This window comes from Crotalus tigris, unplaced genomic scaffold (genome assembly GCF_016545835.1).
Source record: "Crotalus tigris isolate CLP2741 ecotype Arizona unplaced genomic scaffold, ASM1654583v1 scf7180000019405.536791, whole genome shotgun sequence".
In the NCBI taxonomy this organism is placed as follows: Eukaryota; Metazoa; Chordata; class Lepidosauria; order Squamata; family Viperidae; genus Crotalus; species Crotalus tigris.
In genome coordinates, this window is record NW_024097522.1 from 104,796 (window position 1) to 132,003 (window position 27,208).

A 27,208-nucleotide genomic window follows, 5' to 3' on the forward strand; every position below is an offset into this window, starting at 1 on the left:
TTAATTATACATTTAATATAATTAATTATACATTTAATATATTTAATTATATTATTTATATATAATTATATATTAAATGTCTGCATTGAAAAAAGGGACAGAGATATAGGCAAGTCCTTGGCTGACGATTGTAATGGGGACAAGAATATATGTTGTTAAGCAGGGCGGTTGTTAAGCAAATCACCCATTTTTTGCCACTTTTGTTAAGGTAATCACTGTAGTTGTTAAGCGAATCATGGGGTTGTTAAGCGAATTCGGCTTTCCCCCACTGACTCTGCTTCTCGGAAGCCGGCTGGGAACGTTCCAAATGGGACATTGCGTGATCCTGGGGTGCTGCAACAGTCATTTAAGTACACGCCAGTTGCCCAAATTTTTTATTTTTGGTCATGGGACCATGGGCATGCTGCAACGGTTGTCGGTGCGAAGACAAGCCAGGAATCCCTTTTTTCAGTGTCGTCATAACTTCGAACGGTTTTTCAACCCGTGATCAGAAGTCAAGACATACCTGAACCAGGGGTGGGACGTCAAAGAAACGTTGAGTGAGGTCAGATAAAATGGGTCAGCTAAAATTAGGATAATACTCAAAATGGCCAGAATACTGTATATGATTATAAACATGATAATAATAAAAGAATAGAATATGTGGAATTCAAGAAATTATATAGAGGTTATAAGTTACATTTTGAAATAACGTTAGTTCATGAAAATAGAATAGAGTAGAGTAGAGTAGAGTAGAATAGAATAGAAATGAAAAAATATGGAATGGAATGGAATAAGAATATAATAGAATAGAATAGGAATAGAATAGAATAGAATAATAATAATAATAATAGTAAAGTTGGAAGGGACCTTGGAGGTCATCTAGTCCAACCCCCTGCTCGGGCAGGAAACTCTACACCATTTCGGACAAATGGCTGTCCAGTCTCTTCTTAAAAACTTCCAGTGTTGGAGCATTTACTGCTTCTGGAGGCAAGCTGGTCCACTGATTAATTGGTCTCACTGTCAGGAAGTTTCTCCTTAGTTCTAGGTTGCTTCTCTCCTTGATGAGTTTCCACCCGTTGCTTCTTGTCCTGCCTTCAGGTGCTTGGAAAATAGCTTAATTCCCTCTTCTTTATGGCAGCCCCTGAGATATTGGAATACTGCTATCATGTCCCCCCTTGTCCTTCTCTTCGTTAAACTAGACATACCCAATTCTAGCAACCGTTCCTTATATGTTTTAGCCTCCAGTCCTCTAATCATCTTTGTTGCTCTTCTCTGTACTCTTTCTAGAGTCTCAAAATCTTTTTTACATCGTGGTGACCAAAACTGGATGCAGTATTCCAAGTGTGGCCTTACCAAGGCATTGGAGAGTGGTATTAATACTTCACGTGATCTTGATTCTATCCCTCTGTTAATGCAGCCTAGCACTGTGTTGGCCTTTTTGGCAGCTGCAGCACACTGCTGTCTCATATTTAAGTGATTGTCTACTAGGACTCCGAGGTCCCTCTCACAGTTACTACTATTGAGCATGGTGCCACCTATGCTGTACGTGTGCATTTGGTTTTTCTTGCCTAAATGTAGAACCTTGCTTTTTTCACCATTGAATTTCATTTTGTTAGTTAGTGCCCAGTGTTCAAGTCTGTCCAGATCCTTCTGTATCTTAAGCCTGTATTCTGGAGTGTTGGCTATTCCTGCCAGCTTGGTGTCGTCTGCAAATTTGGTGAGTTCCCCATCTATCCCTTCATCCAAATCGTTGATGAAGATGTTGCAGAGTACTAGGCCCAGAACAGAGCCCTGGGTCACCCCACTACACACTTCCCTCCATATAGATGCGGTTCCATTGAGGACCACTCGCTGAGTACGGCCGGTCAGCCAGCTACGGATCCATCTGGTGGTGGTTCCGTCTACCCCACATTTTTCTATCTTGTCAAGTAGTAGGTTGTGATCTACTTTATCAAATGCCTTACTGAAGTCCAAGTAAAGAATAGAATAGAATAGAATAGAATAGAATAGAATAGAATAGAATAGAATAGAATAGAATAGAATAGAATGGAATGAAATGAAATGGAATAATGAAAGAATGGAATGGAATGGAATGGAATGGAATAGAACGGAACAGAATAGAATGGAATAATGAAAGAATGGAATAGAAAAGAAAAAAATAGAAATAGAATAGAATGAAAGAATGGGATAGAAAAGAAATAGAATAGAACAGAATAATGAAAGAATACGGAAGCCCCTGAGATACTGGAAGGCTGCCATCATATCCCGCCTAGTCTTTCTTTTCTCTAGACTGGACATACCCAAATCTGGCAACTGTTCTTCGTATGTTTTAGCCTCTGGCCCCCTCATCATCAGACGGACTGACAGGTGCTGCAACTTGAGCTGAGCTCTGCACATCAACTTGAGCTGAGCTCTGCACATCAAGGGTAGCTCCTGATCCCATCCTAAAGACCCTTAATCCTCTTTTCCTGGCAGAAATCTGGAGTGAGCCGGCCCTGCTGTTTTCCGGCATGTGTTTTTTTTTTTTCCCCCCCAAATTCCCAGGCTATTTTCCAGCTGAGAGATTGCCTGGTTGTCTCTCATCCAAAGGCTAAACTTGATACAGTCCTGCTCAGCTTCCTAAAATCCGTGAGGCGCCCTTATCAACGAGAGGATAGGCAGTCCTCGACATACGGCCGTTGGTTGAACCCTTGGCGTTACGACAGGGCGGCCTTCAGCAGAAGGATTTGGGGCTGATTTGGAGGAAGGTGAAATGTGAGAAAATGAAGTGGGAAAAAGGGTCAGTTTTTTTCAGTGCCGCTGTAACTTTGAACGGTCACTAAATGAACTGCTGTATGTCGAGGACTGCCCGTAATTCTACCTTGGTTTTCTTTAGTATAGTCCTCCTATAAAAGGGGGTCACATTGTTCTCCAAAGCACCAGAGGGCAGGACGAGAAACAACGGTTGGAAACGGATCAAGGAGAGAAGCAACCTGGAATTAAGGAGAAACTTCTAGACAGTGAGGACAATCAACCAGTGGAACAGCTTGCCACAAGAAATCGTAGGCGCTCCATCTCTGGAGATTTTTAAGAAGAGGCTAGACAGTCACTTGTCTGAGATGGTCTGGAATAGTTTAATGAAGAGAAGGACCAGGGGTGACATGATAGCAGTCTTCCAGTATCTCAGGGACTGTCCCAAAGAAGAAGGAGTCAAGCTCTTCTCCAAAGCATTTGAAGGCATAAAAGGAAGCAACGGATGGAAACTTATCAAGGAGAGAAGCAACCTGGAATTAATGAGAAAATTCCTGAGGACAATCAACCAGTGGAACAGCTTGCCTCCAGAAATCGTGGCCACTCCATCACGGGAGGTTTTTAAGAAGAGAGTGGACAGTCACTTGTCTGAAATGGTATAGGTTCTCCTGCTTGAGCAGGGGGCTGGACTAGATGACCTCCAAGGTCCCTTCCAGCTCTATTCTATTCTATATTAAAGAAGAGTTTATTTATAGGCAGTCATTTACAGATTCAAAATTAATCAGTAAGTCTAATGAAATTGTACTAATCCAAGAGAGAAGCAACCTGGAACTAAGGAGAAACTTCCTGACAGTGAGAACAATTAACCAGTGGAACCACCTGCCTCCAGAAGCTGTGAATGCTCCAACGCTGAAAGTTTTTAAGAAGAGACTGGACAGCCACTTGTCTGAAATGGTATATGTTCTCCTGCTTGAGCAAGGGGCTGGACTAGAAGACCTCCAAGGTCCCTTCCAACTCTGATATTCTATTTTACTCTAACGGCAAGTCAAAACGAAAAGGCATGTAGCTGCCAAAGTTTCATTCTTGACAGCCTCATTTTACAATTTGTTCATGGTGGTCATGAAGTAAGACAAACGGTCTCTTAAACAAATCTGCCTTCCCCCATTGACTGGGCATGTTGGAAGGCCCAGGGAAGCTCCCATTGGGTGATCACCTGACCCCAGGATGCTACAACAGTCACAAGTCCATGCCAGTTGCCGAGCATCTGAATTTTGATCACATGACCACGGGGATGCTGCGAAGGTGCGCAATTGGTCATAACTCACCTTTTTCGGCGCCGCTGAAAAGGACTACAGGTGGTGCTCGACTTAACAACAGTTCATTTAACTACCTCACTTAACAACAGAAATTTTGTTCTCAATTGCGGTCGTATGCTGAGGACTTCCTTTACTTACAAGTAGTCCTTGACTTACAGCTATTTGTTTAGCAATCGTTCAAAGTCATAGCGACACGGAAAAAAGTGACCATTTTTCACACTTAGCGACCATCACAGCACCCCCCCCACGGTCACGTGACCAAAATTCAGACGCTCAGCAACTGGCTCATATTTATGACAGTTGCAGCATCCTGGGGTCATGTGATCCCCCTTTTGCGACCAGCGAAGTCCACAGGGAAGCCACATTTGCTCTGTGACTAACTTAACCGCTGCAATTACTCACTTAACGACAGTGGCAAGGTTGTCAAATGGGGCAAAACTTGCTTAATGACGGTCTCTTGCTTAACAACAGAAACCTGGGGATCAATTGTGAGCGTTAAAAGTCGAGGATGACGCGGTTGTTAAATAAGTGGTCAGCATGAGGGAACTATGGCTCTTTTATGACTTGTGGACGTCAACTCCCAGAGTTCCTGAACCAGCATGGGGAACTATGGCCATTTTATGACTTGTGGACTTCAACTCCCAGAATTCCTGAGCCAGCATGGGGAATTATGGCTCTTTTATGGCTTGTGGACTTCAACTCCCAGAATTCCCCAGCCAGCATGGGGAATTATGGCTGTTTTATGGCTTGTGGATTTCAACTCCCAGAATTCCTGAGCCAGCATGGCTGGCTCAGGAATTCTGGGAGTTGAAGTCCACAAGCCATAAAATAGCCAAGGTTCCCCACCCCTGACCTATAGCATTTCTGGAAGCATTGTGGGGCGGGCTCTATTTCTTGATTCGGCCTACCTCGGAGGGCTGACATCCCGACAGACCAGCCTGTGCAAAAGCATCCTGGCCAGGGCTCACCTTGATCACAATAGCGGCCACAATCCCCAGCAGCGCCAGGGCGACCAGGCCAAACTTCCACATGCTGAACTTCTTCAGGATGAAGAATTTAGCCCAATCCACCTTCTTCTGGCTGTTCGGGGGGTACCGAATACTGTTGGCAGCTTCCATCTTGAACGTCCGGATGAGGCAGGCGCGCCGATGGGAGAAGGTGTCGAAGCTGAAATGGCCATGGTAGGCGCCCATGCCGCTGTTACCTGTGGGGAAGAGAAGATTTCAAGGGAGGGGGTCGTAGCTGGGCCAACCTGGAGAGAACACTGCAAAAACCAGGAGACGGTGAGTTCTAGTCTCCCCTTAGACATGAAAGCCAGCTGGGCGACTTTGGGCCAATCACAAGGAGGCAGTGAGTTCTAGTCCCACCTTAGGCATGAAAGTCAGCTGGGTGACTTTGGGCCAATCACCAGGAGACGGTAAGTTCTAGTCCCGCCTTAGGCATGAAAGTCAGCTGGGTGACTTTGGTCCAATCACCAGGAGACAGTGAGTTCTAGTCCCGCCTTAGCCATGAAAGCCAGCTGGGTGACTTTGGGCCAATCACCAGGAGACAGTGAGTTCTAGTCCCGCCTTAGCCATGAAAGCCAGCTGGGTGACTTTGGGCCAATCACCAGGAGACGGTAAGTTCTAGTCCCGCCTTAGGCATGAAAGTCAGCTGGGCGACTTTGGCCCAATCACCACGAGGCGGTGAGTTCTAGTCCCGCCTTAGCCATGAAAGCCAGCTGGGTGACTTTGGCTTAAACACCAGGAGACGGTGAGTTCTAGTCCCGCTTTAGGCATGAAAGCCAGCTGGGCGACTTTGGCCCAATCACCAGAAGGCGGTGAATACTAGTCCCGCCTTAGCCATGAAAGCCAGCTGGGTGACTTTGGCTCAAATACCAGGAGACGGTGAGTTCTAGTCCCGCCTTAGGAATGAAACCCAGCTGGGTGACTTTGGGCCAATCACCAGGAGGCGGTGAGTTCTAGTCCCGCCTTAGCCATGAAAGCCAGGTGGGTGACTTTGGGTCTAATCTGAGACTCACCAACGCCTCCAAAAGGTAAACCAGGAATGGAGAAGTGCATAAGGACATCGTTGGCGGTAACTCCGCCACTCGAGGTTTCAGCAATCATTTTATCAATGACCTGGGAGACAAAAGGGAGGAGATCAAAGCAAAGGCCGTTGGATGAAAAACCGATGGCGACTCGTACTTAGGACGGATTAACGAGTAGGAGAGAATATAGACGGTCCCCGACTTACAACTGTTGATTTGGTGACCATTCAAAGTTACAACGGCACTGAAAAAAGGGACTGATGCGCGTTTTTCACACTTACGACCGTTGCAGTCACGTGATCAAAATTAGGGTGCTTGGCAACTGGTTCGCATTTACGACGGTCGCAGCGTCCCGGGATCACGTGATTCCCCTTTTGCGACTTTCTGACAAGCAAAGTCAAGGAGGAGAGCCGGATTCACTTAACGACCGTGTTCCTAACTTAACCACCGCAGGGTTTCACTTAACAATGGTGACAGGAAAGGTCGTAAAGCGGGGTGAAACTCACTGAAGTGTCTCACTTAGCAACAGAAATTTGGGGCTGTACTGTGGTCTTAAGTTGAGGACTACCTGTACACCACAGTGGAGTCCCATTTTTTTTGTGGCTGAGGCCGTTGTTTGGTGAGCTTTGCCCCATTTTACGACCTTTCCTGCCACAGTTGTTAAGTGAATCACTGCAGTTGTTAAGTTAGTGACACGGTCGTTAAGCAAATCTGGCTTCCTCATTGACTTTGTTTGCCACACGGTCACAAAAGGGGATTACGTCACCCCTCCCGGGATGCTGTGACCGTCGTAAATACGAACAAGTTGCCAGGTGTCTGATTTTTTTTATATATGTATAACATTTTATTAATTTTCCAGTTTTACATTTAAGTATTTAAAAAGCAGCGTGGTGACTGGGTTAATCAATAGTTCGATAACAAAATCTTTAGTGCAAATCTCAGGTTACAACATCAGATATTTCTTCTCTTTTTCCCCTTAACGTTTACGTCTCGTATTCAAACTAGTACATTTCTAATTATATTAACTCAATGAAGATATCATTATTACATTTATCAACAAACTTTTAGCTTATACGTATCTTAATTACATCCAATCTTCATAAACCATCCGTCTCCTGTTATTAATTTTTGCCCAAGTTTTAGTTTCTCGTCAGTCTTCCAATTTAACCTTTGATATTTATAATTTTCAGGCTTTGGGTAACCAAGATTTCTCTTTGTCTCAATTCATAACAAAATCTAATATCCAAAATACAAATGTTATCTATTTGAGTGTAATCTTGTTCTATTTCCTAAAAGTTGTCTATTTCCCACCATATTAAATCATCTCTTTAATAATACAATGCCTGAATTTTGATCCTGTGACCATGGAGAATGCCGTAACAGTCATGTAAAAAACGGTCCTAAATTGCTTTTTTCAGTTCTGTTGTAATTTTGAATGGGTCACTAAATGAATGGCTATAGGTCAACAAAAAAATAAAATAATAAATAAATAAATAAATAATAAAATAAAATAAGATAAAATAAAAAATAATAAAATAAAATAAGGTAAAATAAAAATAATACAATACAATAAAATAAGATAAAATAAAATAATAACATAAAAAATAAAAAAATAAAACAATATAAAATAAAATAAAATAAAATAAATAAACATAACATAACAAAACATAACAAAACATTCAATTAACACCTGGAGAAAAAACTGGTGCTGAAAAAGACTACTGGTAGTCCTGGAATTACAGCAAGAGCTGGGCCTGGAATATTATAATAATAATAATAATAGTAAAGTTGGAAGGGACCTTGGAGGTCATCTAGTCCAACTCCCTGCTCAGGCAGGAAACCCTATACCATTTCAGAAAAATGGCTGTCCAGTCTCTTCTTAAATACTTCCAGGGTTGGAGCATTCACAGCTTCTGGAGGAAGGTTGTTCCACGGGTTAATTGTTCTAACTGTCAGGAAGTTATTGGTTATAAATTTTTTGGTTCTGAGACACTTATGTGATCCCTTTGCTTAACAACGGCTACCCAGGCCTTCCAGATGTGGTTGTTAAGTGAGGACTCCCTATATATCGTGAAGTATTAATACCACTTTACAAGGCCTTGGTAAGGCCACACTTGGAATACGGCATCCAGTTTTGGTCACCACGATGTAAAAAAGAGGTTGGGACTCTAGAAAGAGTACAGAGAAGAGCAACAAAGATGATCAGGGGGTTGGAGGCTAAAACATATAAGGAACAGTTGCTGGAATTGGGCGTGTCCAGTTTAATGATGAGAAGGACGAGGGGGGACATGATAGCAGTCTTCCAATATCTCAGGGGCTGCCCCAAAGAAGAGGGAGACAAGCTCTTCTCCAAAACCCCTGAAGGCCGGACAAGAAGCAACGGGTGGAAACTAATCAAGGAGAGAAGCAACCTGGAACTAAGAAGAAACTTCCTGACAGTGAGGACAATTAACCAGGGGAACAACCTGCCTCCAGAAGCTGTGAATGCTCCAACACTGGAAGTTTTTAAGAAGAGACTGGACAGCCATTTGTCCGAAATGGTGTAGGGTTTCCTGCCTGAGCAGGGGGTTGGACTAGATGACCTCCAAGGTCCCTTCCAACTTTATTATTATTATTGTTGTTGTTGTTATATAAATTGGAGAAAGAAAGAAAGACGAGAAAGGAAAGAAAGAAAGAAAGAAAGAAAGAAAGAAAGAAAGAAAGAAAGAAAGAAAGAAAGAAAGAAAGAAAGAAGAAGAAGAAAGAAAGGAGATGGGAATGAGAAGGAAGGAAGGAAGGAAAGAAAGAAGGAAGGGGAAGAAAGAAAGGAGATGGGAATGAGAAGGAAAGAAGGAAGGAAGGAAGGAAGGAAGGAAGGAAGGAAGGAAGGAAGGAAGGAAGGAAGGAAGGAAAGAAAGAAGGAAGGGGAAGAAAGAAAGGAGATGGGAATGAGAAGGAAGGAAGGAAGGAAGGAAGGAAGGAAGGAAAGAAAGAAGGGAAGAAAGAAAGGAATGGGAATGAGAAGGAAGGAAGGAGGAAGGAAGGAAAGAAAGAAAGAAAGAAGGAAGGGGAAGAAAGAAAGGAGATGGGAATGAGAAGGAAGGAAGGAAGGAAGGAAGGAAGGAAGGAAGGAAGGAAGGAAGGAAGGAAAGAAAGAAAGAAAGAAAGAAGGAAGGGGAAGAAAGAAAGGAGATGGGAATGAGAAGGAAGGAAGGAAGGAAGGAAGGAAAGAAAGAAGGAAGGGGAAGAAAGAAAGGAGATGGGAATGAGAAGGAAGGAAGGAAGGAAGGAAGGAAGGAAAGAAAGAAAGAAAGAAAGAAGGAAGGGGAAGAAAGAAAGGAGATGGGAATGAGAAGGAAGGAAGGAAGGAAGGAAGGAAGGAAGGAAGGGAGGAAGGAAGAAAGGAACTATACTTCTTAATAAAAAGTCAAGTTTTATATCAGGAGGAGGTGATCACTCCAGGTACCTCAATTTAAGGGCTTCTGAATCGGTTAGCCAGGACCCGGAGCCCGCCTTGAACGTGGGAAGGCAAAGCCTACCTTGTTGTTGCTGGAGAAGACGTAGAGGGCCAGGGGCTTCTCCCGCTGGTTGATGAACTGGATGGCTTCTTCTACTCCCTTCACTGCCACAATGGGCAGGAGCGGACCGAAAATCTCTTCCTGCATGATTCGGGCTTCCGGATTGACGTCCGTGAGGATTGTAGGAGCTAGAAAGAGACGAAGGGGGAAGGCCGTGAAAACAGCCCCGGTTCTTGGCTGCGGTTGCAGGGCCAGGGCCAGCCCTAGCGTTGGGTGAAACAAAGCGGGTCTGTTTTTAATATATCTGTATTTATATTTATTGAGACTTTTACAGAAACTAAAAGACAAATGAAAGAAGGAAAGGAAGAAAGGGGGGAGAGAGAGAGAAAGAGAGAGAGAGAGAGAGAGAGAGAGAGAGAGAGAGAGAGAGAAGGAAGGAAAGAAAGAACAAAAGAAAGAACGAAAAGAAAAAAGAGGAAGGAAAGGAAGGAAGGAAGGAAGGAAGGAAGGAAGGAAAGAAAGAAAGAAAGAGAAAGGGAAAAAATGAAGGATGGAAGGAAAGAAAAAGAAAGAAAGAATAAAAGAAAGAAAGAACAAAAAGAAAAAAGAGGAAGGGAAGGAAGGAAAGGAAGGAAGGAAAGAAAGAAAGAAAGAAAGAGGAAGGGAAAAATGAAGGATGGAAGGAAAGAAAAAGAAAGAACAAAAGAAAGAAAGAAAAGAAAAGAAAAAAGAGGAAGGGAAGGAAGGAAGGAAGGAAGGAAGGAAGGAAGGAAGGAAGGAAAGAAAGAAAGAAAGAGGAAGGGAAAAATGAAGGATGGAAGGAAAGAAAAAGAAAGAACAAAAGAAAGAAAAGAAAAGAAAAAAGAGGAAGGGAAGGAAGGAAGGAAGGAAGGAAAGAAAGAAAGAAAGAGGAAGGGAAAAATGAAGGATGGAAGGAAAGAAAAAGAAAGAACAAAAGAAAGAAAAGAAAAGAAAAAAGAGGAAGGGAAGGAAAGAAGGAAGGAAGCAAGGAAAGAAAGAAAGAAAGAGAAAGAAAGAAAGAAAGAAAGAAAGAAAGAAAGAAAGAAAGAAAGAAAGAGGAAGGGAAGGAAGAAAGGAAAGAAAGAAAGAGGAAGAGAAAAAATGAAGGATGGAAGGAAAGAAAAAGAAAGAACAAAAGAAAGAAAAGAAAAAAGAAGGAGGAAGGGAAAAAATAAAGGAAGGAAGGAAGGAAGGAAGAAAGAAAGAAAAAACAGAGGAAGGGAAAAAAATGAAGGAAGGAAGGAGAGAGAGAAAGAAAGAAAAGTGGAGGGAGGGAGGGGTGAAGGAAAAGATAGATGAGGATTGTTTTTTTAAGAAGTGAACCCATTAAACTTTGACGTGACCTGTTTATTTTTTACACTTAGGTCAACCTCCAATTTTTGGATGCCCCCAATTTCTTAGAATAAAGAGCTGAAAGGGACCTCAGAGGTCTTCTAGTCCAACACCCCCCCACGCTCAAGGCAGGAGACTTAGTTGATACCATCCCTACGCAATATATCAAAGGTGTTCAATAAATTGAGGGACCGTCGTGTTTTCTCCAGGGGGAGATCTTTGGGGCGCATGATTTGTTTTGGGGCTCACCTATGAAGCAGGCAGACTCGTCACTTTCTCCCCCGAAGGCCACCTTCTGCCCTTCCAACAGGCCCATCAGCCGCTTGAAATGCCGCTTGTTCACAATCCGCTCGTAGTCCGGGGAATCTTTGATGTTCTCGCCATAAAATTCCTGCGAGGGAATCAAGACCAACGGGTTGCTCTCTAGGACTAAAGAATCAGGACTGGCCTGGGCTTTACAGAGAGTCCTCAACTTACGACCACAATAGAGACAGGAACTTCCATCACTAAGAGAGACAGTTAAGTGAGTTGTACCTGATTCTTATGAGGGAGGGAGGGAGGGAGGGAGGGAGGGAGGAAGGAAGGAAGGAAGGAAGGAAGGAAGGAAGGAAGGAAGGAGAAAGGTAAGAATAGGAAGGAAGGAGAAAAGGAAGGAAGGAAGGAAGGAAGGAAGGAAGGAAGGAAGGAAGGAAGGAAGGAAGGAGAAAGGTAAGAATAGGAAAGAGAAAGGAAACAACAGGAAGGAAGGAAGGATGGAAGGAAGGAAAAGAAAAGGGAGGAAGGGAAGAAATGAAGGAAGGAGGAAGGAAAGAACGAGAAAGGTAAGAATAGAAAGGAAGGAGAACAACAGGAAGGAAGGAAGGAAGGAAGGAAGGAAGGAAAGGAAGGAAAGGAAGGAGAAAGGTAAGAATAGGAAGGAAAGAGAAAGGAAACAACAGGAAGGAAGGAAGGATGGAAGGAAGGAAGGAAAAGAAAAGGGAGGAAGGGAAGAAATGAAGGAAGGAGGAAGGAAGGAAGGAAGGAACGAGAAAGGTAAGAATAGAAAGGAAGGAGAACAACAGGAAGGAAGGAAAGAAGGAAAGGAAGGAAGGAGAAAGGTAAGAATAGGAAGGAAAGAGAAAGGAAACAATAGGAAGGAAGGAAGGATGAAAGGGAAAAGAAGAGGAGTAAGGGAAGGAAGGAAGGAAGGAAGGAAGGAAGGAAGGAAGGAAGGAAGGAAGGAGAAAGGTAAGAATAGGAAGGAAGGAGAAAAGGAAGGAAGGAGGGAGGGAGGAAAAGAAGGAAGGAAGGAGAAAGGTAAGAATAGGAAGAAAGGAGAACAGGAAGGAAGGAAGGAAGGACGGAGGGAGGGAAGGAAGGAAAGAGAAAGGAAACAATAGGAAGGAAGGATGGAAGGAAGGAAAAGAAGAGGGAGGAAGGGAAGAAATGAAGGAAGGAAGAAGAAAAAAATAGGAAGGAAGGAAGGAAGGAAGGGAGGGAGGGAGGGAGGAGAGAAGGAAGGAAAGAGAAAGGTAAGAATAGGAAGGAAAGAGAAAAGTAACAATAAGAAGGAGAAAGAAAACAATAGGAAGGAAGGAAGGAAAAAAAGAGGAAGGGAAGAAATGAAGGAGGGAAGGAAGGAAGGAAGAAGGAAAAAATAGGAAGGAAGGGAGGGAGGAAGGAAAGGGAAGGGAAGGGAAAGGAAAGGAAAGAAGGGGACAGATTATTCCAGCCTGATTTTCTTCAGTATAAAAGGGAAGAAAGAAACACCTGTATTTACTGTATTAAAATTCTGTTCCTTCATCCTGGAATCCCCGTGGGCTTTGTCTCGTGGCCTGGCCTACCTCGAAGGCTTGTGAGGGTGTGGATTACACCCTTCCCCTGCAGTTGCATCCACCGGGAGGCTTTTGCTGAGCCTTCAGTGCAAAACTAAGCAATTTCCATTTTATTCTCCTCCCAAATATTTGTGCTGCTACTTGCAATGGAAGTTGCTCTGCCGCTCATCCCAGCAGACCAAATAGGTGTTCTCTGGAGTTTTGCTCAAGGAGCAAGCTACGTTTCTCAACATTCATTCGCCCGGAGGCTTCCAATGCCAAGCCGTGATGCCCTCACGACCCTGTCTTGCCCCCAACGGGAGTGGCCTTTACCACGACACAGAAGACCCCCGGCCTAGTTCTCACCTTAATGTTCTTTTTAAGGGCCTCCACGACGGTCTTCTGAATGGATGGATTGCATAGGATATAATCCGGAGCGATGCAGGTCTGGCCACAATTCATGTACTTCCCCCAGGCAATCCGCCTAAAGGAATTTAAAAAAAACAACAACAGAATATTACAGCAGGAAGGGGCTCTAGAGGTCATCCAGCCCAACCCCATGCTGAGGACAGGCATCCACATTAAAGGTGGTCTTCAACTTACAACTGTAACTGGGATTACGCTCCAAAGTCAATGCTTGTCGTGAAATGGGTCACCACGAGACCGACCCAATTTTACAACTTCTTTTTTTTGGAAGCGTTCGCTAAGCAAATGCTGCGGTCATTAAATGAATCAATTGCCTGCAATGGCTGTTTTTTTTTTTTTTACTGGAAAATGGAAGGAAATGCAAAAAAAAAAATTGGGCAAAAAAATATTAAAAATTAAAATCGTAGTCATGTGACTGCGGGACGCTGCAAATGCCCCAAAGGTGATCATGTGACCAGGGGGCGTGGCCTCCAGTCCATGGAAAAACCTTTCTCTACAGAACTGGTCTCTGGTGTGCAAAAGGTTGGGAGACCTCTGGTATAGGGTCTCCTGCTTGAGCAGGGTATTGGACTAAATGACCTCCAAGATCGCTTCCAATTCTGTTATTCTATAATTCCAATCCAACTCGGCACAACCCAACCCAACCCAATCCAAGATTGAATTGAATTGTCAAGATTGAATTGAATTGCTATGACGCCTGCTAACTTCATCATCTTGCTAAACAAAAGGGGGAGGGAACGCAATGGAACACCAAGAAGCCGTTCATGGACCATGAAAGCCTGCACCAGCCAAGGTTGTTGCCATAGGTGATGGAGAAATGGACTGTTCCCATAACAAAAAGTAATGGTACGACTGGACAATGTGAAAATCCAGTGGGTGGGGGCATAGGAACCTATCTTTTAACTAAGCAAGTTTTTGTGTGAGAAAACTCAAAGCTGGTTTCACTTCTTCAGTTCTGAGATGCTGTACCCAATTAAGTTTTGCCTGCTGGGACTTAATTGACTTCATGATTCTTTTTCTTGGGTTCACTAGTTGGATTGTTGACACGCAACCAACTCAACCCAACCCAACTCAATTCAACCCAGCCCAATCCAACTCAACCCAACTCAATTCAACTCAACCCAACCTAATGCAACCCAACCCAATACAACCCAACCCAATTTAAGTCAATGCAACCCAATCTAGCCCAACCCAACTCAATCTAACCCAACCCAACTCAACCTAACCCAATGCAACCCAACCCAACCCAACCTAATTCAATGCAACCCAACTCAACCCAACCCAATCAACCCAACCAACCCTAACCCAAGGCAACCCAACTCAACTCAACCCAATGCAAGCCGACCTAACCTAACCCAATGCAACTCAACCCAACCCAACCTAATCCAATACAACCCAACTTAACTCAACCCAACCCAACCTAACACAATGCAACCCAACTCAACTCAACCCAACCCAACTGAACCTAATCCAATGCAACCCAACCCAACCCAACCCAACCGAACCTAATGCAATGCAACCCAACCCAACCCAACCTAACCCAATGTAACTCAACCCAACCCAACCTAACCCAATGCAACCCAATTCAATTCAACCCAACTCAACCTAACCCAATGCAACCCAACCCAATCAATCCAATGCAACCCAACGCAACCAACCAAACTCAACCCAACCAAACTCAACTCAAATTAGTTAATACCAAATCCAAAATCCTGGCACCTCACCTGCAAGCCACCTCAAGATTGCAGCCCTCATCGATGTAACAGGGGCTCTTCCCTCCCAGCTCAAGAGTGACGGGGGTGAGATGCTTGGAGGCAGCTTCCATGACAATTTTGCCCACAACGCTGTTGCCGGTATAGAAGATGTGATCATATCTTTGCTTCAGCAGTTCCGTTGTTTCCGGCACTCCCCCGTTGACAACCGGATACAAGTCCTGGGGGAGGACAGGGGATAAGCGCCAATGAAAATCAATGTATTGATCGCCAAGTCGTCTTCGGCTTCCAACAGTTCATTTAGCGACCGTTTTGAAGTTACAACACAGAACTGGAAAAAGCGACTTAGGCCTGTTTTTCACATTTACAACTGTTGCGGCATTCCCCCTTGGCTACGTGGTCAAACGTCAGCTGCTTGGCACAATGGATGCCAAAATTTCCACCGCTAAATGGGGCAGTCGTTAAGGGAGTTTTGCTCCGTTTTACGACCTTTCTCGCCGCCATTGTTAAAAAGGGAATCACTGCAGTTGTTAAGTTAGAAACACAGTCGTTAAGTGAATCGGACTCCCCTCCCATTGACTTTGCTTGTCAGAAGGTCGCAAAAGGGTATTGTGTGACCCTCCCCGGGGACGCTGCAACCGTCCTAAGTACACGCCAGTTGCCAAGCGTCCAAATTTTGATCACGTGACCACGGGGATGCTGCGACAGTCGTTAAGCGTGAAAAACGATCTTAAGTCATTTTTTTGTAACTTCAGTCATTAAACGAATGGCTGTAAGTCCAGGATGACCTATAGTTGCGTTTTTTTTGTAAAGCTAGAGTCCCTCCCACTGTCTTTATTCAGCAATTCTTTTGCCTTTCTATCCTGTTTGGAGGGAAACACACCCACACCCTCAAAAACACACAAGTCCTGGGCTATTGGCAAACTTAACGCAAAGTCACACAACAATGGTTGTTCACACTGACCTTGTCAATGTATTGAGGGAGCAGCTTTTCAAACATCTTGGCTGTGTTTTCACTGACCTCCGACGGCTTGATCACCACAGCATTGCCTGAAAGACACGCAGATTCAAGCTGGGGAATTTAAAAGGTCCTCTGGAGGTCATCTAGTCCAACCCCGCCCTCCAGAACACGAATGACAGGTAATCTTTAACTTATCGCCACATCTGGGGCCAGGTTTTCCCCTGAGAAGCAAGGGAGACCATTTTACGCCCTTCTTTGCCACGGTTGTAAAGTGAATCCCCCCACGGTCGTTAAGCGGATCGCGGAGATGTTAAGCGAGTTGCGTTCCCCGTCCACTCATCAGAGTTGTAAGTAGCTTTTTTGGTGGTCCGTCACCACTTCGAATTGTTGCTAAGCTCCCAGTTGTAAGCCAAGGGCTACCTGCATTTATTCTGTCTTTTATCAATTAATGGAAACGAATGTTATTTTACGGATCTGATGGCTACTTTTGCTACGTCTTATGATATAGGTAGTCCCCGACTTACGACAGTTCATTTAGTGACCATTCAAAGTTACCACAGCACTTTGAAAAGTGACTTACGACCATTTTTCACACTTAGTAATAGTAATAGTAGTAAAGTTGGAAGGGATCTTGGAGGTCATCTAGTCCAACCCCCTGCTCAGGCAGGAAACCCTACACCATTTCGGACCGTTGCAGCAGCCCTGTAGTCACGTGATCAAAATTCGGACACTGGGCAACGGACTCACATTTATGACAGCCGCAGTGTCCCAAAGTCGTAAAATGGGGCAAACTCACTTAGCCAATGTTTCACTTAGCAACATAAACGTCCATTGCGGTCATAAGTTGAGGACTATCTGTGTGTGCCAAGCACCTATTTCCTTGGATGGATATATATATTATTTAACCCATGGTAGATTATCCGACACTCTCCCGGGCAAGCTGGTTGCACAACACATCTGTTGTGTTCTTGCTGCATTTTTCCTCATCCCTCCCCATCGCTTTTTCCTCGCTTGCTATGACTTTCAATCTGATAAAACAGGGCTCACCAAACTTTTCAGATTGGCAGCCTGGTGGGACAGGGAGGGGCAGGTGCTTTACATGCACATGTGCAAACGTGAATGTGGCGATACACGCATGCACCCGTACAAACGGGCTGCAAGCATGTGCACAAACGGGACTGCAAGCATGTGCGCGAGAGTGATGGCCGTGCCTGTGTGAGGCTTGTGGTGCCGCTGCTGCCAGGCTGGTGGCAATGCTACCACCAGTGCAAGGCTCACGCCACGGCCCGCAGCAATGCCACCCCTGGCACAAAGTTCATGCCACCGCTCCCATGCGAGGTTTGTGCCACTGCCCTGTGCAAGCCACGGCCCGCAGCGATGCCACCCCACCAGGAGGCTCACACTGCCACGGCCACGCGAGGATCGTGCCACGGCCCGCAGCAATGCTACCCTGGCGCGAAGCTTGTGCCGCCGTCCCCGCGCAAGGATTGCGCCGCAGCCCGCAGCGATCCCACCCCAGCACAAGGCTCGCACCCCCCTGTGCAAGGATCATACTGCGGCCCACCTGCCTCTTGCGGTGCTGCACCGCCCACACAAGGTTCGTGGCAATGCCGCTACCCGTATGTGGCGCGCTGCCGCTCACCTGCCACTCGTGGCGCTGCTGCCTCTCGTGCACGTTTTGTGGCAACACTGCTGCCCACACGATACTAGCGCCACTGCCACCACCTGCACAACACTTGCGGCAACAGTGGCACCAGGGAGGGTGCACTGCCCAGCTACTCACGTGGCCCGGTGGCCAAGAGGCCACGGCCCAGTAGTGGGCCGCGACACATAGATTGGGGACCTCTGTGATAAAACATTCAAAGAGAACCTGTAGGGCAGAGGTCCCTGACCTTTTGGGCACCAGGTTGCTAGAATTGGGTATGTCTAGTTTAACGAAGAGAAGGACAAGGGGGGACATGATAGCAGTATTCCAATATCTCAGGGGCTGCCCCAAAGAAGAGGGAGTCAAGCTGTTCTCCAAAGTGCCTGAAGGCAGGACAAGAAGCAACGGGTGGAAACTCATCAAGGAGAGAAGCAACCTAGAACTAAGCAGAAACTTCCTGATAGTGAGAACAATTAACCAGTGGAACAGCCTGCCTCCAGAAGCGGTAAATGCTCCAACACTGGACGTTTTTAAGAAGAGACTGGACAGCCATTTGTCCGAAATGGTGTAGGGTTTCCTGCCTGAGCAGGGGGTTGGACTAGATGACCTCCAAGGTCCCTTCCAACTTTACTACTATTATTATTACATATGAGGGCTAATTTAGGGAGGGAACATGCTGATAATTTAACTGCTCAGAGGAAGAGAACTTAGATCCTAGCATCCCTCCGTTGTGCCTGTGCCGACATTTTGTAACAATAAAAGACTTTTAGGAAAATCAATGCCTGGAAGTTCTTTTATTGTTACAAAATGTCTTGGCACAGGCACAACGGAGGGATGCTAGGATCTAAGTTCTCTTCCTCTGAGCAGTTAAATTATCAGCATGTTCCCTCCCTAAATTAGCCCTCATAGCTCACACTATCCAATTAATGTGAAGGTCAAAGGTTTTCTTCCTCTTTCTTTCCCTGGGCTTTACCCCCAACGCCCCTTCTGCTCTTTATTAGCCCCATATTTACCAGACAATTCTGCATATTGTCAAAAGCAAGAATATACAATATTTGCAGCGTTGACATGGAGAGTGTGCGGTTTTGTGTGCTGCCTGCATCCCGCGGATGGGGCTTTCCTTGTTTATACGGACTGGTTGCTGGCATGCCGTGGCCCGCTACTGGTCCACGGATGGGGGGTTGGAGACCCCTGCTGTAGGGCATTAAAAAAAAACCCCAGAAATCAAACCAGTGAGTAAACCACGCACCTGCAGCAATGGCGGCTATCAGAGGGTGCATGATCAAGGCGAAGGGGTAGTTCCACGCCCCGATGAGCAGGACCAGACCGAAGGGCTCACGATGGATGTAGGTCTTGTCGCTCAGCGTGAGGATGGTCTTCTCCACGGCCTGTGGGCTCGCCCAGTCGGGAAGCTTGTCCATCATCAAGTCGATCTCTCCCAGCACGATCAGAAACTCATAGCTGAAGCTGTTGTATTCACTCTGTAAAGAGTCGCCGATGTGTCAGTTAAGAGGCGATAGGGCAGCGGTTCTCAACCTGTGGGTTGGCACCCCATTTGGGGTCGAACGGCCATTTCACGGGGGTCGCCAAACAACGCAGTCCGCCATTTTTTCCCCCCTTTTCCTTGGCTGTGCTACTCCCTTTTATTCTATCGGCTTTTGAAAGCCAATAGAAGAGACTCTCTTGAATAGAGTCTAATTCTATTGGCTTTCAAAAGCCAATAGGAATCGTCCAGGCTGTCTCTGCCCTGCCGAGCCGGCCAAAAGTCCCATTCTGCAAACGGTGCTGCACCAGTTGAGTAGTCCTCGACTTACGACCGGTTGAGCAGTCCTCGACTTACGACCGGTTGGGGGGTCGCGGCATTAAAAAGGTTGAGAACCACTGCGATAGAACATCGTTGAATAAATAAAGGAAAATAAATAAAGACAGGCAAGGTTCGGCCCCCGGCAGCGAGATGGGTACCAAATAAATTTAATAAACGAAGAGTAAGAGCTTTTGTTTAAAACTCCCATAGTAGTGTCCAAAATTGTGGAAAAGCTTTTGGGAAAAGTGTATTTTTGAGGTTTGATGGCTAATAACACCGCTTTTTTTTTTTTTTTTTTGGAGTAGTACCATAAAATTATATATCAATGGAAAGATAATTTAATCAAGAATGTAATGCAACATAGTTTGTTCAATTATCTGTACTGTGTTCTGTGAAAAGTTAAAACCAAATAACCAGAAAAAGGAAGCACACCTTGCTTAGGTTGATCTCAGGTAATAATAATAATAATAATAATAATAATAATAATAATAATAATAATAATAATACCACTTGAACACCATTGGCATTGACAAATTTGCTATTAGTCAATTGCAACAGGCGGCCTTATTAGGAACTGCTTCCATCCTGCGACGATACCTGTAATACCATCAAACATCCACATCTGCCTATCCCAGGTCCTGGGTAAGGACTCGATAGGTAGACAAAATGCCAAATCCAGTCTGAACATCTGGCTGACTGTGCGATGATTGATAATAATAATAAAGTTGGAAGGGACCTTGGAGGTCATCTAGTCCAACCCCCTACTCAGGCAGGAAAATCTACACCATTTCGGACAAATGGCTGTCCAGTCTTTTCTTAAAAACTTCCAGTGTTGGAGCATTTACTGCTTCTGGAGGCAAGGAGTTCCACTGATTAATTGTTCCCACTGTCAGGAAGTTTCTCCTACAATCAGGTGAAGGTAGCTTTCCTTCACCTGATTGTAGCCAATGAGTGTGAGTGTTTAGAGAGCCAATTGGGTGTCCTCTTGTTTTGGCCATGAGCCAATCAGATCACAGTAGGATTCGTTGATGGATGTCCTGCATTGAAGCCGAGAGGAGGACATTTGTCAGTGTGTTGTGTGACGGCTAGCAAGTTGGTTGGGTTTTTTTGTGTTCTTTCCTTGAGTGAGCTTGTAAAACGGAATAAAATGAAAGTCATGGGGCAAAGAGTTGACTGGTCGCCCAGAAAGCAATGTAAAATAGTATTATTAAGCGAACAAGGCTACAGTTATAAAGAAATGAGAAGAAAAATGGGTGGAAACTTAACCAAAGGTGGCTTTTCTACTGTACACTTTTCCCAAAAGGTTTCCACAATTTGGACCACGACTGTATATTTCCTCCATGTATGAAGGAGAAGGAGGGTGGGAAAATCTTGAGTTTTTTTCTCACACTTTCCTGATTTCCTGGGGTACGAACTGTACCGCATATTTTCTTCCTTTTCGGCATAAAACCTTACCGCCTCCCCAGGAGAGAGCAACAGCCCCCACTTCGATCTCCCCAGGCCCCCTCCCATCCAGTTTTCCTGAAACCCTTCCAGGAGGAGAACTCTTGAATCTCTTTATTTATTTATTTATTTATTTATTTATTTATGAGACTTATATACCGCTTTAAGTGCAAGCACTCTCTAAGCGGTGTACACCAGTAAGCAATGTATATATATATATATTTACATTGCCCCCAACAATCTGGGTCCTCATTTTACCTACTCCGAAAGGATGGAAGGCTGAATCAACCTTGAGCCGGTGAGATTTGAACCGCTGACCTGCTGAACACAGTCAGCTAAAGTGGCCTGCAGTACTGCACTCTAACTGCTGCGCCACCTCGGCTCAACAACTAACCCCTTTACCATAGAAAAACATTATCTTCTCACTCTTCAAGCAAGACCACCCTGGCCCTGGTTGAAGTAGGTCCTCACCCCACACCAGCCAGAGAAAATCCCAGGTCGACTGCATTCAGACAACCAAACAGCTACTTGGGAATCCTCTCCCTCCCAGGCGTTCTCCATGCCACCGTCAACTCAGCCGAAACGCTACGGCACAAACCTTGTTGAGATCCGCCTTGAGGGCTGCGGAGAATTCTTTCTCTTTCTCCTGCACCATCTTCTTTAAGGCCTTCAGCTGCTGCATCCGGAAAGCCAACGGGCGGGTCTTGCCCGTGTTGAAGGCCACCCGGGCCTGCTCCACCGTTTGCTTTAACTTCTCCATTGCTCCTTGGAAGCTGCGAGAAGAGAGAAAAAGTCAGTCAGGATAACTAATTCTCAATAAGGTCCAATGCGAGATAGCGCTGATGATGTTAGCTAGTTTGGTAAGGAAACGTCTGCAAGAAACCACTCAGCTCAGAGAGCACCAAGGACCCCCACAGTCTGCCTCCTCCTCTTTCTTCTTCTGTTCCTCCTCCTCCTCCTCCTCCTCCTCTTCTTCTTCCTCTTGTCTTCTTCTCCTCCTTCTCCTCCTCCCCCCTTCCCTTCTACCACAGATGACATAACCTAGTTGGGTCATGAACCGTCTGCAAGGAAACTACGCAGTTCAGAGAGCACCATGGACCCCCCCAGTCTGCCTCTTCCTCTTTCTTTTTGTTTCTCCTCCTCCTCCTCCTCCCTTCTAACACTGATGATGTTCCCTAGTTGGGTCATGAAATGTCTTCAAGGAAACCCCTAAGCTCAGAGAACACCAAGGACCCCCACAGTCCTCCTCCTCCTCTTCCTCCTCCTCCTCCCACTAACCCCAGTCCCTTCTGGCATTCATGACATTCCCTAGTTGGGTCATGAACCATCTGCAAGAAAACAATCAAACTCAGGGAACACCAAGGACCCCACAGCCCCCCTTCTTTTCCTGCTCTTTCTCTTCCTCCTTCCCTTCACTACTCTCCTTCTCTCCAATTGTCCCTTGTAGCACTGATGATATTCCCTAGTTGGGTCATGAAAGGTTTGCAAGAAAACAACCTCAAAGGGCACCAAGGAATCCATAGTCTTCTTCCTCTTTCTCCTCCTCCTCCATTCCACAAACCTCTCTCTCTTCTAGCACTGATGATGTTACCCAGGGAATTTCGAAACAGAGCCAAACTTCCAGAAGCGAGAGAAACAGCCTCTTCCCCTGATGAATTCCTGCCTCTGCAAGAAGAACTTGCCCCCTTTTTGCACTTAAACCTGCACAATGTTGTTGTTGTTAATTGCGAAGTCGTGTCCGACCCGTCGCGACCCCATGGACAATATTCCTCCAGGTCTTCCTGTCCTCTACCATCTTCTGGAGTCCATTTAAATTCACACCTACTGCTTCAGTGACTCCATCCAGCCATCTCATTCTCTGTCGTCCCCTTCTTCTATTGCCCTCAATCTTTCCCAGCATTAGGCTCTTCTCCAGTGAGTCCTTCCTTCTCATTAGGTGGCCGAAGTATTTGAGTTTCAACTTCAGGATCTGGCCTTCTAAAGAGCAGTCGGGGTTGATCTCCTCTAGGACTGACCGGTTGGATCGCCTTGCAGTCCAGGGGACTCGCAGGAGTCTTCTCCAGCACCAGAGTTCAAAGGCCTCCATTCTTTGGCGCTCAGCCTTTCTTACGATGCAACTTTCACAGCCATGTGACCCCCTAAAAATTGACCCCTTTTTACCCATCGCTGCTCCGCACACACACACACCCCCGCCCCCTCAATCCCTCCTGTCCTGCCAATCCTGAAATCCTGTTTTTTCCAGCCAAATTCTTGCTTGTTGGGCAGAAATTACAGGCAGCTCCATCTCTCTCTCTCTCTTTTTTTTTTTTTGGAGCAAAGCAGGCAGACATTCGCCAGGAGAAAGCAGCTTTGCTAAGGCATCTTCTCTTTTTCAGCAGGCAGAAATTCAACAGGACCAGCTGTGTTTTTTAAGCCCTGGCAGAAGTTTAAGCAAGAACTTTCCCCCTACCCCCCAGTCCCAAATTAGGCAGGAATTCCACAGGGCGATCCTCCCCGCCCAACTTTCGCCTTACCTCTGCAGAATCCGGGACGCAGCAGGTAGGCACTCAACGGGGACAGCTGCCTGACCCCCAGCGGCAGACCCAACCAAGAGTTTGGAGGCTCTGCACCTGTTGAACTTCCGCCTGCCTTGCTAGGAACTAACAGCCTCCAGCACCGTCCTCAGACCCAACCTTTATACTTTGCAACAACCATCCCCACGTCTTTCAACTCCCGCCCGCGTTCAGCGATGCGCCACTCCTACGCGTGGCTCTCCGCCAGGCAATCCGATTGGCCCTTCCGCCTTCCGGCCCCGTGCCCGACTTCTGGCAGGCTCTCTTCCGGTCTAGGCAAAGCCGTGCCCCGTCCAGGCGCTTGCGTTTCTTGTCCTCCCGCGGGTCTCTGGAGAGGTCTCGCGAGACAGCCTAATAAGGCGCCCAACGGAGACCAGAAACCTGCTCTCTGCTGCCGTTAGCGGTGATCTGCGGTACTGTGGGCGCCTTTTGCAGATCGTCCGCATGTACAAGAAAGGAGGCTGGCTGGATGGCTGAGGAATTCTGGGAGTTGAAGTCTCTTTAACGTTGTAAAATAGAATAGAATAGAATAGAATATGGAATCAAAGAGAATAGAATAGAATTCAGAATAGAATTCAGAATAGAATTCAGAATAGAATAGAATAGGAATAGAATAGAATAGAATATGGAATAGAATATGGAATCAAAGAGAATAGAATAGAATAGAATTCAGAATAGAATTCAGAATAGAATTTAGAATAGAATAGAATAGAATAGGAATAGAATAGAATAGAATAGGAACAGAATAGAATATGGAATAGAATAGAATAGAATATGGAATAGAATATGGAATCAAAGAGAATAGAATAGAATTCAGAATAGAATTTAGAATAGAATAGGAATAGAATAGAATAGAATAGAGTAGAATATGGAATAGAATATGGAATAGAATATGGAATAAGAATAGAATAGAATAAAATAGAATAGAATAAAATAGAATAGAATAGAATATGGAATCAAAGAGAATAGAATAGAATAGAATAGAATTCAGAATTTTAGAATAGAATAGGAATAGAATAGAATAGAGTAGAATATGGAATAGAATATGGAATAGAATATGGAATAGAATAGAATAGAATAGAATAGAATAGAAATAGAATAGAATAGAATATGGAATCAATAGAATAGAATAGAATAGAATAGAATAGAATTCAGAATAGAATTTAGAATAGAATAGGAATAGAATAGAATAGAGTAGAATATGGAATAGAATATGGAATAGAATAGAATAGAATATGGAATCAAAGAGAATAGAATAGAATTCAGAATAGAATAGAATAGAATAGAATATCTCGGGAGGGGTGAAAACAGCTGAGGGCCCAAGTTGGGAAGAGCCTATATAGGCAGTCCTTGACTTACAATCATTCGCTTAGTGACCATTTGAAGTAACATGTGACCCTTTCTCACACTTAGCTGCAGCTTCACTCTGCTCACGGGATCAAAATTCAGACACTTGGCAACTGACTCATGACAGTGGCCGTGTCCTGGAGTCATGTGATCCCCTTTTGCAACATTCTGACAAGCAACGTCCATAGGGCAGAACCCCGCTAACTGTCTCGCTTAGCAACAGAAATTTTGGACTCAGTTGACGTCGTAAGTCAAGGACGACCTGTACACCAAAAGCCAAGGGGGGGAGCCAGATTCACTTAACAACCGTGTGAGTAACTTCATAACCGCAGTGATTCGCTTAACAACCACGGGCAGAAAGGTCGTAAAATGAGACAAAACTAACTTCAGTGGGGAAATTTGGGGCTCAACTGGGGTCCTAAGTCAAGGACTGCTGGTAATTATTTGCCTCATCTGGAGGGCTCCCCTGGTGGGGAGGGGAGGCCAGGAAATCTAAAAATTCCCACACCAGAGAGAATTTACAGAAAGCCACTCACTGTCCTACTCAGAGGAAATGAACAAAGCCTCACAGTTACGAAAAGGAAGATATTTTCACCCACTGAATTACTAGCTGGCTTCGTCACTCCACTCTAAATATATCAGTCTGCCACTCAGGACCGTGCCAGTTAGCACTACAGCCAGTCCTCGACTTACAACAGTTCATTTAGTGAGCGTTCAAGTTACAACATGACTGAAAAAAGTGACTTACAACCCTTTTTCACAAATAATAATAATAATAATAATAATATAGATTGCCATTTGGAACACAACACACCAGATATCGCAGTTGTAGAGAACCAAAGCGTACAGCTGATTGATATCGCTGTACCAGGAGATGCCAGAGTCGAAGAAAAAGAACTGGAAAAAATTACAAAATATCAGGACCTGGCCATCGAAACTGCGCGATTATGGATGAAATGTGTAATAGTGACACCTATTGTCATCAGGGCACTGGGAACTATTGTCCAAAAGCTTTGCAAAATATATCAAGAAACTGTGGCTTTCCCGCAAACTGTGGCTTCCAGCAATGCTACAAAAAACTGCGCTACTTGGAACATCTTATATTTTAAGGAAATACCTGGTTGACACCTAGGATGCTGGTAGCAACCCGCGTCAACCAGCAGCACCAAACAATTTGAATGTTCAATTGATTTGAGGTTCATGTTTAATGAATAAAAGATAATAATGATAATGATAATAATAATGTTGGAAGGGACATTGGAGGTCATCTAATCCAACCCCCTGCTCAGGGAGGAATCGCTATAGCATTTCAGAAAAATGGCTGTCCAGTCTCTTCTTAAAAACTTCCATTATTGGAACATTCACTGCTTCTGGAGGCAGGTTGTTCCACTGATTAATTGTTCTCACTGAGAGGAAATTTCTCCTTAGTTCTAGGTTGCTTCTCCCTTTGGTTAGTTTCCATCCATTGCTTCTTATCCTGCCTTCAGGCGCTTTGGAGAATAGCTTGACTCCCTCTTCTTTGGGATAGCCCCTGAGATACTGGAACACTGCTATCATGTCCCCCCTCGTCCTTCTCTTCATTAAACTAGACATACCGAATTCCAGCATCCATTCCTTATATGTTTTAGCCTCCGGTCCCCTGATCATCTTTGTTGTTCTTTTCTTAAGGACCGTTGCAGCATCCCCGTGATCACGTGATTGACATTCGGACACTTCACAATTGACTCCCATTTATGACGGTTGCCGTGTCCCGGAGTTGTGTGATCCCCCCTTTTGCAAGCCAAATCCATGGGGAAGCCAGAGTGCCTTAACAACCATGTGACTAATTTAAGAACTGCAGCGATTCCTTTAACACACGTGGCGAGAAAGTTCGTAAGGCAGAGGAAACTCCCTTAACAAATTTTCTCACTGAACAACACAAATGTTGGGCTCAGTTGTGGTCGTAAGGTGAGGACCACCTGTAAACTACATTGTGATCGCCTCAATACAGTATTTCTGAGATACCACTGGGTGCAGTCAAAGAGATTAAGTCCCAGCTAGCCAAGCACGTTTTGCAAGTTGCAAATTCAACCCTACGGCAGCCTGGAGCAGGTTGGAGGTGATATAATGGTGCTTGCTGACAAAGCGGAAGCAAATGATCAGGTAGCTAGTCCTCAAGGGTTTTTTTGTTGTTGTTTTTGTTTTAGAGAAAGTTCCTAGCAAGAACAAACCTTTTGCAGCAGAGCTGAGCTGCGGCAACCTTCAGCCTAATTTCAAAAGTCATACAGAATCATAGGGTTGGAAAGGGACCTTGAGGTCTTCAAATCCAACCTTCCCCTGCTCAAGCAGTAAATCCTAGTCCAGTGATGGCGAACCTTTTAGAGACCGAGTGCAGTGGCAATGGCAGACTGGGTGGGACTAAAAAGTTCAATCAATCAATTCCAACTTTGCAAGATCTTTTTTTTTTCCCACCAGAAGTTGAAATTGACTGATTGATTGAACCTTTTTTTTTTTGCACACAGCAGCGGAGGTCTAAAGCGAAAAGGTTTTATAAAACCCAGCTGAAGGCCTAGGACTGGGGCGACAGCGCACGTGCCCACAGAGAGGGCTCTGAGTGCCGCCTCTGGCACCCATGCCAT

At 45.0% G+C, this 27,208-nt stretch overlaps 1 protein-coding gene across 3 annotated transcripts in view; it reads right to left on the bottom strand.

Annotated features, from left to right (window-relative positions):
• ALDH3A2 (aldehyde dehydrogenase 3 family member A2) overlaps window positions 1–27,208 on the bottom strand; it is a 31,932-nt gene that overhangs the window by 1,921 nt on the left and 2,803 nt on the right. For 2 of the 3 annotated variants that reach the window (XM_039362238.1, XM_039362240.1), the window contains exons 2-10: window positions 21,290–21,464; window positions 18,694–18,925; window positions 15,803–15,888; window positions 14,851–15,059; window positions 13,067–13,184; window positions 11,157–11,298; window positions 9,576–9,742; window positions 6,049–6,148; window positions 4,997–5,232 (exon numbers count right to left, since the gene is read on the bottom strand). In XM_039362238.1, coding sequence (XP_039218172.1) covers window positions 4,997–5,232; window positions 6,049–6,148; window positions 9,576–9,742; window positions 11,157–11,298; window positions 13,067–13,184; window positions 14,851–15,059; window positions 15,803–15,888; window positions 18,694–18,925; window positions 21,290–21,464 — 1,465 coding nt within the window. Of the gene's footprint in view, window positions 1–4,996; window positions 5,233–6,048; window positions 6,149–9,575; window positions 9,743–11,156; window positions 11,299–13,066; window positions 13,185–14,850; window positions 15,060–15,802; window positions 15,889–18,693; window positions 18,926–21,289; window positions 21,465–23,204; window positions 23,486–27,208 lie in introns of those variants that run through there. The other variant, XM_039362239.1, reaches the window with a different exon arrangement.